The sequence below is a fragment of the Budorcas taxicolor genome, chromosome 8, assembly GCF_023091745.1.
Source record: "Budorcas taxicolor isolate Tak-1 chromosome 8, Takin1.1, whole genome shotgun sequence".
Classification (NCBI taxonomy): Eukaryota; Metazoa; Chordata; class Mammalia; order Artiodactyla; family Bovidae; genus Budorcas; species Budorcas taxicolor.
The window spans coordinates 65,556,051-65,572,664 of record NC_068917.1 but is presented as its reverse complement, the minus strand read 5'-3'; the positions used below and the strand labels follow the sequence as shown (position 1 = coordinate 65,572,664).

The 16,614-nt window shown below is 47.6% G+C and overlaps 1 protein-coding gene across 4 annotated transcripts in view; it reads right to left on the bottom strand.

The window, feature by feature from the left end:
- Positions 1 to 16,614, bottom strand: part of TMOD1 (tropomodulin 1) — an 89,036-nt gene that overhangs the window by 18,876 nt on the left and 53,546 nt on the right. For 3 of the 4 annotated variants that reach the window (XM_052645162.1, XM_052645161.1, XM_052645160.1), the window contains exons 5-8: positions 12,323 to 12,412; positions 11,264 to 11,394; positions 9,513 to 9,620; positions 3,476 to 3,619 (exon numbers count right to left, since the gene is read on the bottom strand). In XM_052645162.1, the coding sequence (XP_052501122.1) occupies positions 3,476 to 3,619; positions 9,513 to 9,620; positions 11,264 to 11,394; positions 12,323 to 12,412 (473 nt within the window). The remainder of the gene's footprint in view (positions 1 to 3,475; positions 3,620 to 9,512; positions 9,621 to 11,263; positions 11,395 to 12,322; positions 12,413 to 16,614) is intronic. The other variant, XM_052645163.1, reaches the window with a different exon arrangement.

Genomic DNA, 16,614 nt, shown 5'->3' with positions numbered 1-16,614 from the left:
CCACTTCCCCTCGAACTACCCACTCCCAGCCCTTCGGGCTCCCCGCAGCTCCCTTTCTGGCTTTCCTCAGGCGGTCCCATTAGTCGATTCTGAACTGACTCTACAGCTGTCCTCTCTCCTCCTCTTTGTTCATGTGGTTCCCTACACTGGGGATGCCATGGCCTCCACTTTATCCTCTGACATACTGTCCACCCTAGGGTTTATCTCAAATTCCACCTCCTCCAAGAAGCCCTCCCTGATGCCTGCTCCTGACTGAAAATTTTCCCCACGGTACCCCACTGTGTGTGGCTTGCTAGAGCACCTGGCTGGATGATCAACTGCACACTTGTCTGTCATCTCATCCAGTGTGGAATCTCAAGAGAACAGAGCCAGTATTCACACACAGAGGCCAGCACAGCCCTGGGTACAGCAGGCACTTACTAAACCCTGAGATAAAACAAAGGGAGACACTCCTAGGTTGGGGTGGGAGCAGGTGGTGACCAGTGCTCTGGCCTGGCACCAAGGGAAAGGGACAGCTGAGAAGAACCAAGACCTGCACAAAACTACAGTAGATTCAAGAACCCAGACAGGCACAGTTCATGGACTTCAGAGTCACATAGACCTGGATTCTAACCTTGCCTCTCTTACTTCCTATATGACCTCAGGCAGGTTACATAGCCTGCCTGGGCCTCAGTTTCTTCATCTACAATAGTAGGGTAGGCTGTGACATCCACCCAGAGAGTCTTTGCCAGCATTAAATGAGATAATGGATACATGGTACCTGCTCAGTACATTAACTCTTAGAATAATGTGTGAACTCCCTAGGTCACCTTCAGAGTAAATATAAAAGTGAACAACTTCATAGTATTCACCTCTTAGCTCCTAAGTAGAAATTCTTATTATCCCCATTTTACAAATGAGGCGACTGAGGCTCAGGGAAGTGGATGTCCTTGCACGGATATTTAGCTGGGGTGAGGGTGATGGTCGGCTTGGGCCCTGTCTCCGGCGGGGAAGCACTGGGAGGGGAAGTGGGCAGCTTGCTCCCTGTAAGCTGCCACCACAATGACCTGAAGCGAATGCTCTGGGTCATCTTTGGCCGACATTCTGCCCCAGGAATCAGGTTTCAGCTGACGCTGCGTAGATCCTGACTCCCTGCCCGGGTAGGCCTGGTGTCACATGAGTAGCCAATCCCAGGGCTTGGCCTAAGGCTACTGTCAGGCATGTTACATGCCTTTGTTCCATCTGATCTGCCCCCTCTGCCTGCAATAGAGCACGGTCAGCAATGGAAGAAAGGATGGAAGCAATGGGGGCTGGGAATGGGTGCTACAGCAGCAGGCTATTGGCATGTGAGGGATGGAAAGAATTTAATGCAGCAAATTCACATGACACGGCTGCTGCAGGCTCATATGGCCTCTCTTTATGAATTAGAGAAAAGTGCCTTCTTTGGATGAATAAAGTCCTGTACAAAGTTTTAAATAGTAGATTATGAGTTGGGTTTTGTCCCGTCTCCTCATTAGACAGTGAACAACATATACAACCATCCAGGGCAGGCCTGTTTATCAAGTGCCACTGCAGGACCAAGTTCTGAACTGGGTATTGGGATATGGAGATGACTTAGACACAGCCCCCGCTTCTGAGAAGCTCACAAGAAAGCCAAAGTGCTAGGAGAACCAGGAAAGGAGCTCTTAAACTCTCTCCGTGGGGAGGCTCAGAGGCCCTGTGGCAGGCTGAAGGGAGAAAGCAGTTAAATGCTGGCTCTTGTGGGGGGTGGGGGGGGGGGGCGGGGGGAAACAAAGGTTGGATTTGTAGTGTTTGCCAATATCCACGGTGTAAATACTCTCACTAGGAGCAACTTCAAGGTACCAGTGTGCCATCACTCAAGTGGAGTTGGGAAGGGACATATACAGTTAGCTCCAGCAAGGTGGTTCAGGCTGGCTCTAGGACCAGTGGGAGAAGGAGCGACTGCAGCCCAATCAGAGGGAAGAGGAGGATTTCTCTAGGCAGAGAAGGGGTCAGGGCAGGGGAGGACGTTCCTGGGGAGAGAAAAGTATAGCTCTAAGTCATGGAGCCATGAAAGCAAGTAGGGAGCAAACTGTGAAGAGTTGTGAAGGTTTAAGATTGGGAGAAGCGTTAGTCGCTCAGTCATGTCTGAACTGTAGTTCACTGAGCTCCTCTGTCCATGGAATTCTCCAGGCTAGAATACTGGAATGGGTAGCCATTCTGTTCACCAGGGGATCTTCCCAACCCAGGGATCGAACCTGGGTATCTCACATTGCAGGCAGATTTTTACCATCTGAGCCACCAGGGAAGGCACCGCCAAAGTCTTCTGGAAGCTGGTGATGCTTAACCTCTTGACGCAGGTTACCTGCCTATATGAGTCATTAAGCTGTGGATTTAACTTCTATGCACTTTTCTATATATTTGTAGTATTTTTTTAATGAGGATAAAAAGTGGAGATAATCTTATTCAGGGACAACCACTGTATACAGTTTTGTTCTATTTCATCCAATCTTTTTCCTATACACACATTTATATGACCATTCAGCAAACATTTTCATGTAGGGGAAAAAAGCAGGTTCTCTATCAAACCATAAAGAAGAAAGCATTTTAGCACTAGAAGCAACATGCTGTACCGGAAAAGAGTGGGCTTCAGGGTCAGAGACCTGCATTCAAATCCTGCTTCTGAAAGTGCTCACTTGGCAGCCCTGAGAAAGCTGCTAGCCTTCAGCTTCTCTGGGCCGTTTTCTTTTCTGAAATCTGAGACTGATAACACTCACATCCTGCAGGGCAGTTGGGAAGATCAGAGATGATGTGTATAAGATGCACAGCACATGGCCTGGCCCACAGAGAACGCTCAACACGTGCAACAGACATGATACTGTTATTAGTATCATCTTAGAAAGTTAGAACTGAAATGGTTGCCCTGAAAATAAATGACTGAACTATGGAAGTTATAGAGAAATGATAACCCTGTAAGGAAAAAGGCAAACTAGAATTTGCCCAGGGAATAACCTTGATGGTATTCAAAAGCCCACTGAGTGGTGTGGGTGGGGTGATGGGTAAAAATGGTGTTGTTTTGCCTAGTGAAGAAGGCTCCAGCGGTTTATAAGATCTGTGCATCAGATATACCCTATATGCAGCAGAGAACAGAATTAAGCTCAACAAATAGGACTTATAAGGGAGCTGACTTCTACTGGATATAAGGAAGGATATTCTCACTAAAAATGAAAGGGGTGATCTCCATAAAGAGTGAGCCTCCCCTCATTAGGGGTACCCAAGCAGAAGCTGGTGGAGCACTTGGTGGGAATGATGAAGAAGGAACTGTGAGCATGTAGGGGGTATGGACTGGATGACCTTGGAGGGCTCTTTAAAGCTGGGCTCTGGAGCTTTCATAAGCAGCAGCATCTGCTCTGTCCAGTCCCTACAGCAGCAAATGAAAAAATGGAGAACTGCAAGCATCAAGTGAGGGACACAAGGAGGCCCTTGCCCATCTCACCTGGTTATCGATCTTCAGTTCCACCAGAGAAGTGTTGTATGGAAGTGCTTCCACTAAACGCAGGATCCCAGCTCCAGAAATGAAGTTGGATTCCACGTTCAGCGTCTTCAGCACCTTGTTCACCTTGAGCATCTCGGCAAGGGCCTTGGACCATAGGAGTAAAGGTAGGGTACCGTGAATTACCTGATCAAGGCTGGAACCCCTGTGGGTAGAACCTAAAATATTGAGGGAGCGTTGCTGGGAGTGAGAGTCCTTCACACACAGTCAGGGGCCAGCAAGAAGATCTCCTCAACTTCCTTCACCAAGCACCATTCTGTGTCTCTCCTCTCCTCTGGCTTGCTGTGGCTCCAGACCCCAGCTGGAGAGTTTCAGCTCCTTAACCTGCATCCAAACCTTCTATTACCTGGTTCCTCCGCCCTGATCAGCCTCAACTCCAGCTGCCCCTCTTGGTGGTGCTACCCTCAGTTCTCCCAGCACCCAGCACTCTCCCTCTACTCTGCCTTTCCTCATCCTTCCCTATCACCTGGAATGCCCTTCCCTTCTGCTTCACTTGTCCAAACGCTGTCCATCCTTCCAGGCCATTCTCAATGCCCCTTTCTCTAAGAGTCTTTCCCTAGCTTGCTGTACCTGCCCTCTTGAACCTCACAGACTTTATCCATAACCTCCCTCATGGAACTTGTGTTCCTGTGTTTAGAGTCGTTTTTATAGAGGTTTTGTCTCCTCCATTAGCCTATATACTCTTGGTGGGCTGTTGGTGCACCTCATTCACCCCAAGGGAGCCTCCCACCCACACAGTGCTCAGCACACAATAGGTCCTCAGTCACTGGACTAGTGGAGTCCCAAGTTCCCTATATTGCTTTCAACTTGTCTTTTCTGTGACCCTGTTGGAATTCTATGGAGTTGTCATTCTCTTTGAACAGCAGAGAGGGGAGCCTGGGAAGCCATCCCATTGGGCAAGTGACCAGGGCAAATTGGAAGACAGAAGCTCAGGTGGCCCCAGCACGTTGGAGGACTTCAGCCAGGGGGTGTAGATGACAATCAGAGCCTCTGGAGGAAATGAAGTAATTAGCAGGTGGTGGAAACGATGTGTCATGGAGGAAAGGAGACACCAGCAGCTGATGAGCCAGGATGTAAGATCAGTGGGTCCTGGTTGTCTGAAATGACGATCTGGTCCAGGAATGCCCTTCCCACTGGCCCTGCCTGCTGAAGCCTTTGCAAGGCTCAGCTCCTGGGATGCCTTCAGAGCCCCAATCCTCAGCTCCCCTGCTTTCGTGTACTCCAGGATGACATGTCAGCGTCCTCTCCAACCCTGCGTAGGTTGGACCCTCCTGAGGGGATGGACCCAGTCTGTGCCCACCCACAACATCCCTCTTGCTCCCCAGGAAAGGTGTGGCCTGATAATCAAAATACTTGACAGCTAGTATGTAAGTATAGCAGGCTGATCCAGGTAGACATACTAGTGACTGAGCTGGCCCTATAGGCAGTGTCATACCAGGTGTCAACTCCGTCTGCCGGACCAGAGTAAAGAAATGGGCAGAAGAGCTGGGGCAGGCAGTGCGGACACTAATGGAGCTCTGGTAGCTTGTCACCAATTGTCCCAGAAGTATTTTCATCTTCAACAATGGGTATCCCGGTGTGAAGGGTATGACATCAGCTGTTGACCTGGCACAGGATCAATTCCCCGTAAATATTTGTGGAGCCGAGCTGACTGCCAGCACAGACGAGCTTGGTTTCTGAGCCAGCGACAGCAGTGGACAGAGCATGTGACTGCCAGCTGTGTCTCTGTGGGCACACTCAGGATCCGCTGGAGATATCCTGAGGTCAGAGAACATCTAACCAGAGGTTCTCCACTGGCAGCAGTGAGAGACTATGAGCCATTTCCGTCATTTCAAAAACAACCAAGGAAATGTCCTATGCATCTTAGAAATGAGAAAATAACTGATTGCCATGAATGGACCTCAAAGTAAGGAAAGCCATCAGGATGAAGAAGGATAGTATGGGCTCAATTATCCAAGAAGACATTCTCATTCTTAATGAGAATGTGCCTAATAACAGAGCATCAAACTATATGAGGCAAAAACTAATAGAATTGCAAAGAGAGAGAGAGAGATGAATCCACTATCATATCTGGAGACTTCCATACACCTCTGTGGATATGGACACCTCTAGCAGGTCAAAGACAAGGAAAGATATAACTGAACACAACACCACCATCAATCAACTAGATATAATTGCCATCTATAGACTATTTCATCCAACAATAGCAGAATACACATTCTTCTCATGCACATTGGAACATTCACCAAAACAGACCACATTCTGGGCCACAAAACACACTATAACAAATTTTAAAGAACAGAAATCATACAATGTCTGCTCTCAGACCATAATGGAATCAAACTAGAAATTCAATCACAAAAAGATAAGTAGAAAACTCCCCTAATACATGGAGATTAAGTAACACACTTCTAAATAACACATGGATCAAAGAAGAAATCTCAACATAAACTAAAAAGTATTTTGAATTATGACTAAGCGGGATATTCCATCACATCAACAAGCTAAAAGAGAAAAAACAGTCATTTCAATAGATGCAAAACAAGCATTTGACAAAATCCAACATCCATGCATGATAAAGTCTCAGTAAGCTCGGAACAGAGAGCAATTCCCTCAAATTGATAAAGATTATCTACAAAAAAACCCCCTTACAGTTAACTTCATACTTAGTGGTAAGAAATTTGAAACTATTTCTAAGATAAGGTACAAGGCAAATATACCCCCTCTCAGCCCTCTTTTTCAACATTGTAACAGAAGTTCTGTCCAATGCACTAAGGCAAGAAAAGGAAATTAAAAGCATATAAACTGGGAAGATGAAATAAAACTGTCTTTGTTTGCAAAGATGAGATGGTTGGATGGCATCACCAATTCGATGGATGTGAATTTGAGCAGGCTTCAGGAGTTGGTGATGGATGGGGAAGCCTGGTGTGCTGTAGTCTATGGGGTTGCAAAGAGTCGGACACAACTGAGCAACTGAACTGCACTTGTTTGCAAATAACATTATTGGTTACACAGAAAATACAAAATAACTGACAAAGAAAACTCCTGGAACTAATAAGCAATTATAGCAAGGTTGTAGGATACGGTTAATAAAGAAAAGTCAGCTGCTTTCCCATAGATAGCAATGAACAAGTGGAATTTAAAATTTAAAGTACAATACCATTTTTGTTATTACCCCAAACAATGAAATACTTAGGTATAAAGCTTACAAAATATGTACAAGATCTATATGAGCTAAACTACAAAATTCTGTTGTATGAAATTAAAGAAGAACTAAATAAATGGAGATATATTCCATGTACAAGAAACCTCAATATTGTCAAGATATCAGTTCTTTCCATTTTGATATAGATTCAATGTAATCCCGGTTGAAATTCCAGCAAGTTATTTTGTGGATATCAACAAAACTGATTGCTACTAAATGTTTACTTGCCATGGCTGGTAGGCTAATTCATGTACCTTTTAACCTGCTATGAGTTCTGTAATAATCATATTGTACTGTTATTCTTTATCTGTCTACTTTGGACCATTACATTCATGAAAGTGGGAGCTGTGACTATCTTGGTCACAGTTGTATTTTCAGAGCCTAATTCAGTGCTGGACATAAACACTCCATAAATATGCCTTGAATATTTAAAAAAAAGGAGTTGATGGCTACTTTATAATAAATACAATTTAATCTAATCAGAGATCAAATTTCCAACATCCTTTGGATCTTAGAAAAAGCAAGAGAATTCCAGAAAAACATCTTCTGCTTTACTGATTGCGCTAAAGCCTTTGACTGTATGGATCACAACAAACTGTGGAAAATTCTTCAAGAGATGGGAATACCAGACCACCTTACCTGCCTCCCGAGAAGTCTGTATGCAGGTCAAGAAGCAACAGATAGAACCAGACATGGGACAACTGAAAGTTCTAAATTAGGAAAGGAGATCATCAAGGCTGCATATTGTCACCCTGCTTAGTTAACTTATATGTAGAGTACATCATGAGAAACGCTGGGCTGGATGAAGCACAAACTGGAAACAAGATTACAGGGAGAAATATCAATAACCTCAGATATGCAGATGACACCATTCTTATGGCAGAAAGTGAAGAAGAACTAAAGAGCTCTTGATGAAAGTGAAAGAGGAGAGTGAAAAAGCTGGCTTAAAACTCAACATTCAAGAAATGAAGATCATGGCATCCAGTCCCATCAGTTCAGTTCAGTTCAGTCGCTCAGTCATGTCCGACTCTTTGCAACCCCATGAACCACAGCACACCAGGCCTCCCGGTCCATCACCAACTCCAGGAGTTCACCCAAACCCATGTCAATTGAGTCGGTGATGCCATCCAACCATCTCATCCTCTGTCATCCCCTTCTCCTCCTGCCCTCAATCTTTCCCAGCATCAGGGTCTTTTCCAATGAGTCAGGTTTTTGTATCAGGTGGCCAAAGTACTGGAGTTTCAGCTTCAGCATCAGTCCTTCCAATGAACACCCAGGATTGATCTCCTTTAGGATGGACTGGTTGGATCTCCTTGTAGTCCAAGGGACTCTCAAGAGTCTTCTCCAACACCCCAGTTCAAAAGCATCAATTCTTCAGCGCTCAACCTTCTTTATAGTCCAACTCCCACATCCATACATGACTACTGGAAACACCATAGCCCTGACTAGATGGACCTTTGTCGGCAAAGTGATGTCTCTGCTTTTTAATATGTTGTCTAGGTTGGTCATAACTTTCCTTCCAAGGAGTAAATGTCTTTTAATTTCATGGCTGCAATCACCATATGCAGTGATTTTGGAACCCAGAAAAATAAAGTCAGCCACTGTTTTCACTGTTTCCAGTCCCATCACATCATGGCAAATAGATAGGGAAACAGTGGAAACAGTGACAGGCTCCAACTGCAGATGGTGACTGCAACCATGAAATTAAAAGACACTTGCTCCTTGGAAGAAAAGCTATGACCAACCTAGACAGCATATTAAAAAGCAGAGACATTACTTTGCTGACAAAGATCCTTCTAGTCAAAGCTATGGTTTCTCCAGTGGTCATGTGTGGATGTGAGAATTGGACTATAAAGAAAGCTGAGTGCAGAAGAATTGATGCTTTTGAACTGTGGTGTTGGAGAAGACTCTTGAGAGTCCCTTGGACAGCAAGGAGATCAAACCAGTCAATCCTAAAGGAAATCAGTCCTGAATATTTATTGGAAAGACTGATGCTGAAGTTTAAACTCCAATATGTTGGCCATCTGATATGAAGAACTGACTGAATGGAAAAGACCCTGATGCTGGGAAAGATTGAAGGCAGGAAGAGAAGGGGACGACAGAGGATGAGATAGTTGGATGGCATCACCGACTTGATGGACATGAGTTTGAGCAGGCTCTGGGAGTTGGTGATGAACAGAGAAGCTTTGCGTGCTGCAGTCCAAGGAGTCACAAAGAGTCAGACATGACTGAGCAACTGAAATGAACTGAACTGAATCTAATCTGAATTATTTTTAAGACACAGGAAAGATCAAATAAAATTGAACACTGGAAACCACCAATGAAGACAATAGTTTTAGATATGGAGAAACTGAGGACCAGGGAGAGGCAGGCCCTTGTCTACACACTGAGTGGAGACAGAGATCCAACTTTAAGGTCCATGTGACTTGCATTTAAACCTCAACTCCACTTCTCACTTGCTGTGAAACTTTGGATAAAGCAAGTTGTCTGAGCTCCCTCTACCCTACGTTCTTCATCTGTAAAGTGGGGAGCCCGGCACTTCTGGGATCTGGGATGATTGTGGAGATTAACTAGGATAATGTACAGATGGTGCCTGGCTAATGGCTGTTCTGTCCACACTCCCTCCTGGCTCCTAGCCCTGTGTCTTTCACCACATCACAGCTCACCACAAGGGTCCTTCATCAGTGGCACATGGCCAGTCCTGAGGTCACAAATGTCAACTATCCTGTTTCTATGCCTCCCACTCTCAACGCAACAGAACAGAAAGGTACATACAAATGCCACAGGGTCATTGCTCCGTGTTCCCACGATGCTGAACTTCTTCACATACGAGTTCTCTTTGAGGGCTTCTGCATATGCCTTGAGAGTGGGTATGGGGATATTCTGCAGAGAGAAAGCCAAGCAGTGACCAGCAGTCCTGCCAGGGGCAGGCAAGGCAAAGAGATGGTGCAGAAATTCTCACACAACTGATGCAACCTGATGCCCAGCATGTCCCTGACCAAAATGCTGAATGGGCAAAGGGTTCCTGCTTTGCCCTAGATGGCTGAGATTTGGAGAGAACTTTCTGGTAAACAGATTGAGAAAGTCCTCCCTGAACATTTCAGATAGCACCTGAAGTTTTCTCTTTGTACATGCAGAGACCGAAGGAGCAGGAAAACATCAAGGCAAAGGTGCAGGAGAGTGTTGTGCCGAGAGCTCAGGCCTGTGGGTGTGTGCAACAGGCAATGTTGCTGACTTGCTGTGTGACTCTAGGGGAGTCTCTGCCCCTCTCTGAGTTTGTTTCCGTAAACTAAGGTGGGGCATTGCCCTAGACAATCTTTAAGAGACATCTGTCCCAAAGGGTCTCAGCCCTAGTACACATTGGAGGTGCTAGGGAACTTTCATAAAATGCTGATGCTCAGGCCTGCCCTGGACCAATAAAATCAGAATCTCTGTGGGGAGAGGGACTGGGCATTGGCATTTATTATTTTGTTAATCTCAAGTGAATACCACTGACCTAGTCCAACTGCCTCACATGCAGAGGAGAAATGGGCGAGCCCTTGCCTGAGGCCCCACGGTGAAGGCACAGGGCCGTGGCCAGGTCCCCCCATCCCACACTTCTCTGAGCCCATAGACGTGGCCAGGGTGCACAGTTCTGAATTGTGCCAGTGTCTCCCACGGCACACATGGCAGATAGTGGAGGCACCCGAATGGATCTCGCATTTCAGAGCGTCACTTTAGCCCCCATGGGAGCAAAGCGCAGGGAGGCCAGGTGGAGGAGACACGGCAGTTGCAGGTTTCCAATCTGATTATGCCAGGAGGCTGGCAGCCACTTAAAAGAAAGCGGAGAAGAAAGGAACAGGGAGCGGGGAAGTGAGGGGCCCACTTCTTAGCTTACATCCACCCCCTCTGAGAACTAATCTCTCTGGCTCCCGGGCTGAGCAGGTGAGCAGGCAGCTGGGCCTGCTTCTGCATTCCTCCCAGAGCCTGTCCACCCGTCCCCACTCTGCCTGGTGGTCACACAGGCAGGGTCCAAAGAGATGTGGGCCAACAGCCTAGAGCATGACTTTGGACGCTGGGCCAATGGTTCCCATCTAGGGTTGCAGAATGAGGCTGAATACGTGCATGAGATGCAGGTTCAGGGTTAGGCCCCTCCCCAGGCTTGGGTTACCCCATGAACCCGGTGGGCACCAGGCTTTTCCAGCCTTGAGATCCCTGTAGCCATATGTGTCTGACTCATGATTTATCTCTGAGAAACTCTCAGTGTTGTGGATAAGGTGGTGTGTTTCCAGAGTTGAAGCTGGGTTGGCTGTGGTGAACACCTGGGTCTGATGTCAGGCCCCAAAGGAAACCGAGATGATGGGCTGTGCTGGTTTATACTGTCCTCCTTCCCCAAAGTTTTGCCTCTATTCCTGACCCAGAAGCACCCAGAGTCCAAGCAGGACACTGCTGTCTGTGTGCAGTCTGGTCTGGGCTGTCTGGTTCTGAGTGGACTCGGCTTCCCCCACATTCCTACAACGGGGGAAGTAGAGTGAAGGGGGCCTCACCCGGATGTTGTTGAGGTTGACCTCTTCAAGTTTCGGGTCATTGTTCTTTATCCTCTCCAGTGTTTCTTCCACGTCAGTGGCATTTGGTTCTTCGTCAGGCACAGGCTTGTACTGTGTAGGTTTGATCACACCTAGAGTGACCGACAACAGGGAGATGGCTCACAGAGATGGGGCGTCATTTCCCCTCAACACAGGACATCAGAAGGAAGTGGCGGTCGAGCTCAGGGACATGGAAGGCTGGGCCTCTCGGGGGCTACTGAGGGGAGGGTAGGAGGAGGATGTTGAGGGATTGGGCCAGGAGTCTGGGCCCTACTCGGATAATGCCTCTGCCAACTTGCAAGAACTAGGGGAATTCACTAAACTGTCTGAAGCTCGGTGTCCTCACGGTACAGTATGAACAGTCATTCTAACCAGTGGGTTCCTGTGAGGATAAAATGAAGACTGGATGGGAAATAAACATGTAGGCCTTCCAGAGGAAAGGGTAATTGTGCTTTGGGCGCCTTTATTTCTCTTTGTGGCCAAACTGCCAGCTTGGAACAATGTAGTGGAGCAATTCAGACAATGCAATGTTGGCACAGGAAAGGACAAGACTTGTGGAGCAAGAGAGGCACCCAGAGACAGACCCGTGTGGACACATGGACATTTATGATCCGGGTGGAGCCCCAAGCCAGAGGCGAGAGGACGGACTTCGCAAGGAGTGGTGCTGGGACAATGGAATATTGATATACGAGAGTGAAAGCTTGATCTCATTTCACACCGCACACAAACATGAACTCCAGGAGGATTACGAAGTGGAGTATAAGAAGTAAATCTCTAAAACTTACAGAAGAAAATAAAGGAGGATGTTCTGACAATATTGGGATGGGGAAGGCCTTTGTAATCAAGTCACAAGGATCCCAGGAGAGTAAAAAGAAGAGGTGGGCAGTGTTAGCTAGTAGAACTTGAAATCTTCTGCAATGAGATTGCAGAGAGTGAGAGGAGGTAGGTAGCAAGACTCTGCAGGAGCCCTCACTTCCGAGATGCCCTCGCAGTGGGGCAGGGAGCGGGGCCAGTACTCACTGTTGAGTCCCTCCTTGTTCACGATGGAGCTGCTGCCCAAGGCCTGGTAGTACTGCTGGTTGCTCATGAGCGTGTGCATGCCGAGGATAGCTGCGGGGACACAAGGGCCCGTGACGCGCCTCTCAGACAGACAGCTTCCCAGGCACAGACATTCCATGCCCCAGAAAGTTTTGCTCACAGAAATGGCAAGAAACACTTTGGTTTTATTCTTGCCTCTATTGATGTGACTGTCCAATCTCTATCCCCAGCCTAGGTGTCTCTAGTTCCTGGCCTCAGATTCCTAGGTGGCCCCCTGACCTGTCCAACCCAACTTGGCCAAAACAGAACTCCTCTTTCTCATCTTCTTATCCTGGCTGTCCCCTGGGGTGGAACCTCAGTCACATGGCACCCTTCCCCCCAAATCCTCACCCTCCTGTACAGGATCCCTCATTTGTCCCATCTCCCACTCCGTCACCTCTGTCCTGGTTGGGGCCCTATCAGTTCTCGCCAGTGATTCCAGCTGTGGATTCACTGGTAGTGCTGGCTCCGGTCTCTTCTGACCCTCCCCCAGCAGCATACAGCACAGAGCAGTCAGAAAGATCTCTCTGGAAATGCAAGCCTGACCGTACCCTTCTCCTGATCAGTCATTCTTTCATCCATTCATTTGTTCGGCATTTACTGAGTGCCAGCATCATGTGTCCGGCTCCAGGCTGGGGTGGGGTGGGGGTGGGGATAGCGAGGAATAAGAGAGACAGGGCCTCTGCCATGTAGCCTACAATCTGCAGGGAACTAGAGACTAAGCAAGTCACAACAGAAAACATAAGTGCAGAGTATGCTGAGTGTTGTAAAGAGAAAGTTCAATGTGTTCTGGGAGAAGAGGACAGAGGGATGGGAGCGATGAGATGTTGGCAAAGTGAAAAGAAGGTAGAATATTTTGGACAGAGGGATGGTGGGTAGGAAGCCACAGGCCAGGGAAAGAGGGGGAAACTGAAGATGGATGGAGGTGAAGCTGGACCTGTGGCAGAGGGCACCATGCCCTCACCAGCTGCTTCTGTGGGGCTAGAGAGCACACCGTCCAGGAGTGACCCTCAATCACTGTGCACCCGAATCACTGGGAATCTTTTGAAACTCCTGATGCCCAGACTACCCCAGACCAAGGAAACCACAATCCCCAGGGCTGGGGCCAAGCATCTGCCTTTTTAAAAGCTCCGCATAATAACACAGCATTGTAAATCAATCAAAACTATACTCCAATAAAAATGTAAAAAGCTCTCCAGGTTTCAGTGGGCAGCCAAAGTTGAGAACACTGCCTGACGTCATCCCCCTGAATCTTTACAACAATGCTTTGGAGTAGATTTGATTCAAATAGGCCAGGTCACACCCTACAGGGCCTTCTAGGTCAAGATAAGAAGTTTAGATATCTTTTTCTAGGTGTGGCCTGAACTGGGAGTGAGATGGTCTGACTCAGGTACCTGTTACTCAGGCTGAATGTGGAGCATTGACCACAGAGGGCAGGGACAGGCTTGTGGGACTGTGAGGCTGGTGCAGTGTTCACTTGGGAGGATGACGTCTTGTGACCCCAAAGCCTGGCTTCACCCATCCTCCCTGGGCTGGCTCTGCTTCAGCAGCCTTTTCCCTCGCCCAGACCTTTCTGTTCTGGCAACACCAGTGGCCACTGCTCAGTGGCTGCTCCTGCTTCTGCCAACGCCACCCATTTGCTGGCGAGCCTCTTTCCATCTACACTACCCACCGCTGAAATGCAGCTCACCCCCGCACTGGAGAGTTTTGAGATTTAGCAAATAAAATTACAGGATACCCAGTTAAGCTGTAATTTCAGATAAACAATTAATAATGTTCTGTTATGAGTGTGCCCCATTCAGCATTTGAGAACTTTTTCTATGAGAAACTTGTTTATCTTAAATTCAAATCCAACTGAACATCCAGTATCTGATCTAACAACTCTTCCTCCCCATCCTTTAAGTCTGGAATAATGCTTCCTTTCCGGAAGTCCTCCTGGATTCCTCCTTCCCTCCAGCTCTCTCACAGCATCTGGTGTCCCTGTCAGAGTCATAGTCAACAGAGTTAGCGCTATCTGGGTATATGTGTTCCTCCCCTACTGGACTGTGGGCTTCCAGAGATCAGGGAAGAGTATTCTCTGTCTTGGACCTCTTTCAGAAGATGATATTTGGTAAACATTTGTTCATTAAAAAGAAAAAAAAACTCCCCCGGCCATTTCATTAGATGCAATTTCTAGTTAAAGAGACAACATGGGAAGCTTTAGTGAAGAGTCAAGAGACCCAAGTTCCAGTCCTGACTCTGCCCCTGATGCTGCTGTGTCCTTGGATAAGTCCACTCCCCTTTCTGGGTTTCAGATTCTCCTGTACAATGAGGGGTACGACTGGACCACTGGTTCTCAATCATGGCTACACATACAAATGACCCAGGAACTTTACAACAACACCAGTGGTCCTCCTGGACAAACTGATCTAATCCCTGGAGATGTATTTTTAATCTCCGTGGATGATTTCTGATGCTCAGTGGGAGCTAAGAACCACAAGACAAGATGATCTGAAAGTCCCTTCTGTTTCTCACATTCTATGAGTCTTCTCTGCTAAAATTAGACCTGCCTGCTCATCGTTAAGAACTGGTAAGGAGAGAAGCTTCTGCACTGTTTTGAGCTCTGTGGGCCTTAATTTAGGCTGCATCTCCGTGGGCAGAGGGAGCTGAGGCTTGATTCAGCAGCAGGTGCATCAGATCACCTGGAGTCACCTTCTGGGGTGGGCTCTTCCAGCTCCACCCAGACAGCGGCTCTGATGGTGGTTCTGAGCTGCTTCTGGGTTTTAGGGTTGGAAAAACAGTTTGCAAAGGTTGCTGGGAATCATAGGAAAGATGTAACCTCAGAAGGCTTCTCTTGCTTAGAGTGTATAGAGTGGTGGGAAAATGGAAAATGCATTTTGTGCTTGAATGATAGCTCTTCACAGTGGTCCAGAAAGAGGCGGCCGAGGCAGGAAGGTTGCAGGGAAGGGCTGGGGGACAGAGGAAGGAGACCTGGACCCTGGACTGAGCCTTGGCACTAATTTGCTGAGTAACCCTGTCCAGATGACTTCCACTTTTTGCGTCTCAGTGTATTCACCTCTAAAATGGATCATGTCTGAGGGATGATCTCATACCTTCTCATGGGTCTTAATAGCCACATGACAATTTCTCACCGTCTCACGGTGTTTGATTTTTATGAGCAGCATCCAGGACAGGTACTGTCAACCCCCATTTTCCTAGCAGGCTCAAGAGGGTAATGGTTGGTCAAAGACCATTTGGTGAAGACCCTCCTGGCTTCTAAGCTAATGTCCTCACCCATACCTCCACATACCAGGTCACCAACTGGTCTAAAGTTCTAAAATTTCCCCTCGACCTCAGAATTCTAAAGACAGACGACACATATTCTAGGAGGTAATGTATATCAATAGCAGCCATAAGAAGAAATAAAACAACTTTGCAGTTCAGAGGAGATTAATGTTCCAAGAAGGTGAGAGGGAGGAGGATTGGAGGGGGAGGGGCCAAGTAAAATCTCCACCACTGAGCAGACTGCCCGGTGGCTCCGAAGCCGGTATTCCCTTCTCCAGACCCGAGGACCAAACCATGACTTTCTCCTCGCTTGGTTTTGCACACTCCATGTCACCAGGAGCGAGTGACAGAAAAACAGCACATCAGCATTGCCTGCTGCTTCATTCTTTGTAGATACGGGCAGGGCTGAATTTAGCACAGGGGAATGTGATTTCTTACCAAAAAAAAGAGCCTAGATCTCCCTCAAAACTCAAAAAGGCCTATTTTTGAACTCTGAAAAAGAACATCGAGTTCTCTTTCTTCACTCTGCCTTGGCAGGGTTCACTCAGTTGGTGATTTGACTCAGGACACAGAGAGACAGCGGCACACATCCTTGGCTCCCCCAGCTGCCAAGTGCGCAGGCTGACTCGGGCAGAAGGCCGGAAGGTATTTCCTGCATCCTAGGAGCAGGTGAAGGAAGCTGGCTCCGGCCCAGGACCTCAGAGCAGTTGAACCAACTACTTCTGAATAAGCCACACCCTGACCCTTGTAGTGTCGGGGGAGAAGAGATGCCTAAGGACTTCAAAGTACAGCAGAAGCTGGGTGGTCTGACTAAGACTGCCTCTGATCGTCCTAGGAGCTGGGGGCACCAACTGCCCTGGGGTGGCCTGGGGGTTCTGAAGGGTAAGTTTGCTGCTAAGTCACTTTAGTCGTGTCCGACTCTGTGCGATCCCATAGATAGCAGCCCACCAAGCTCCGCCGACCCTGGGATT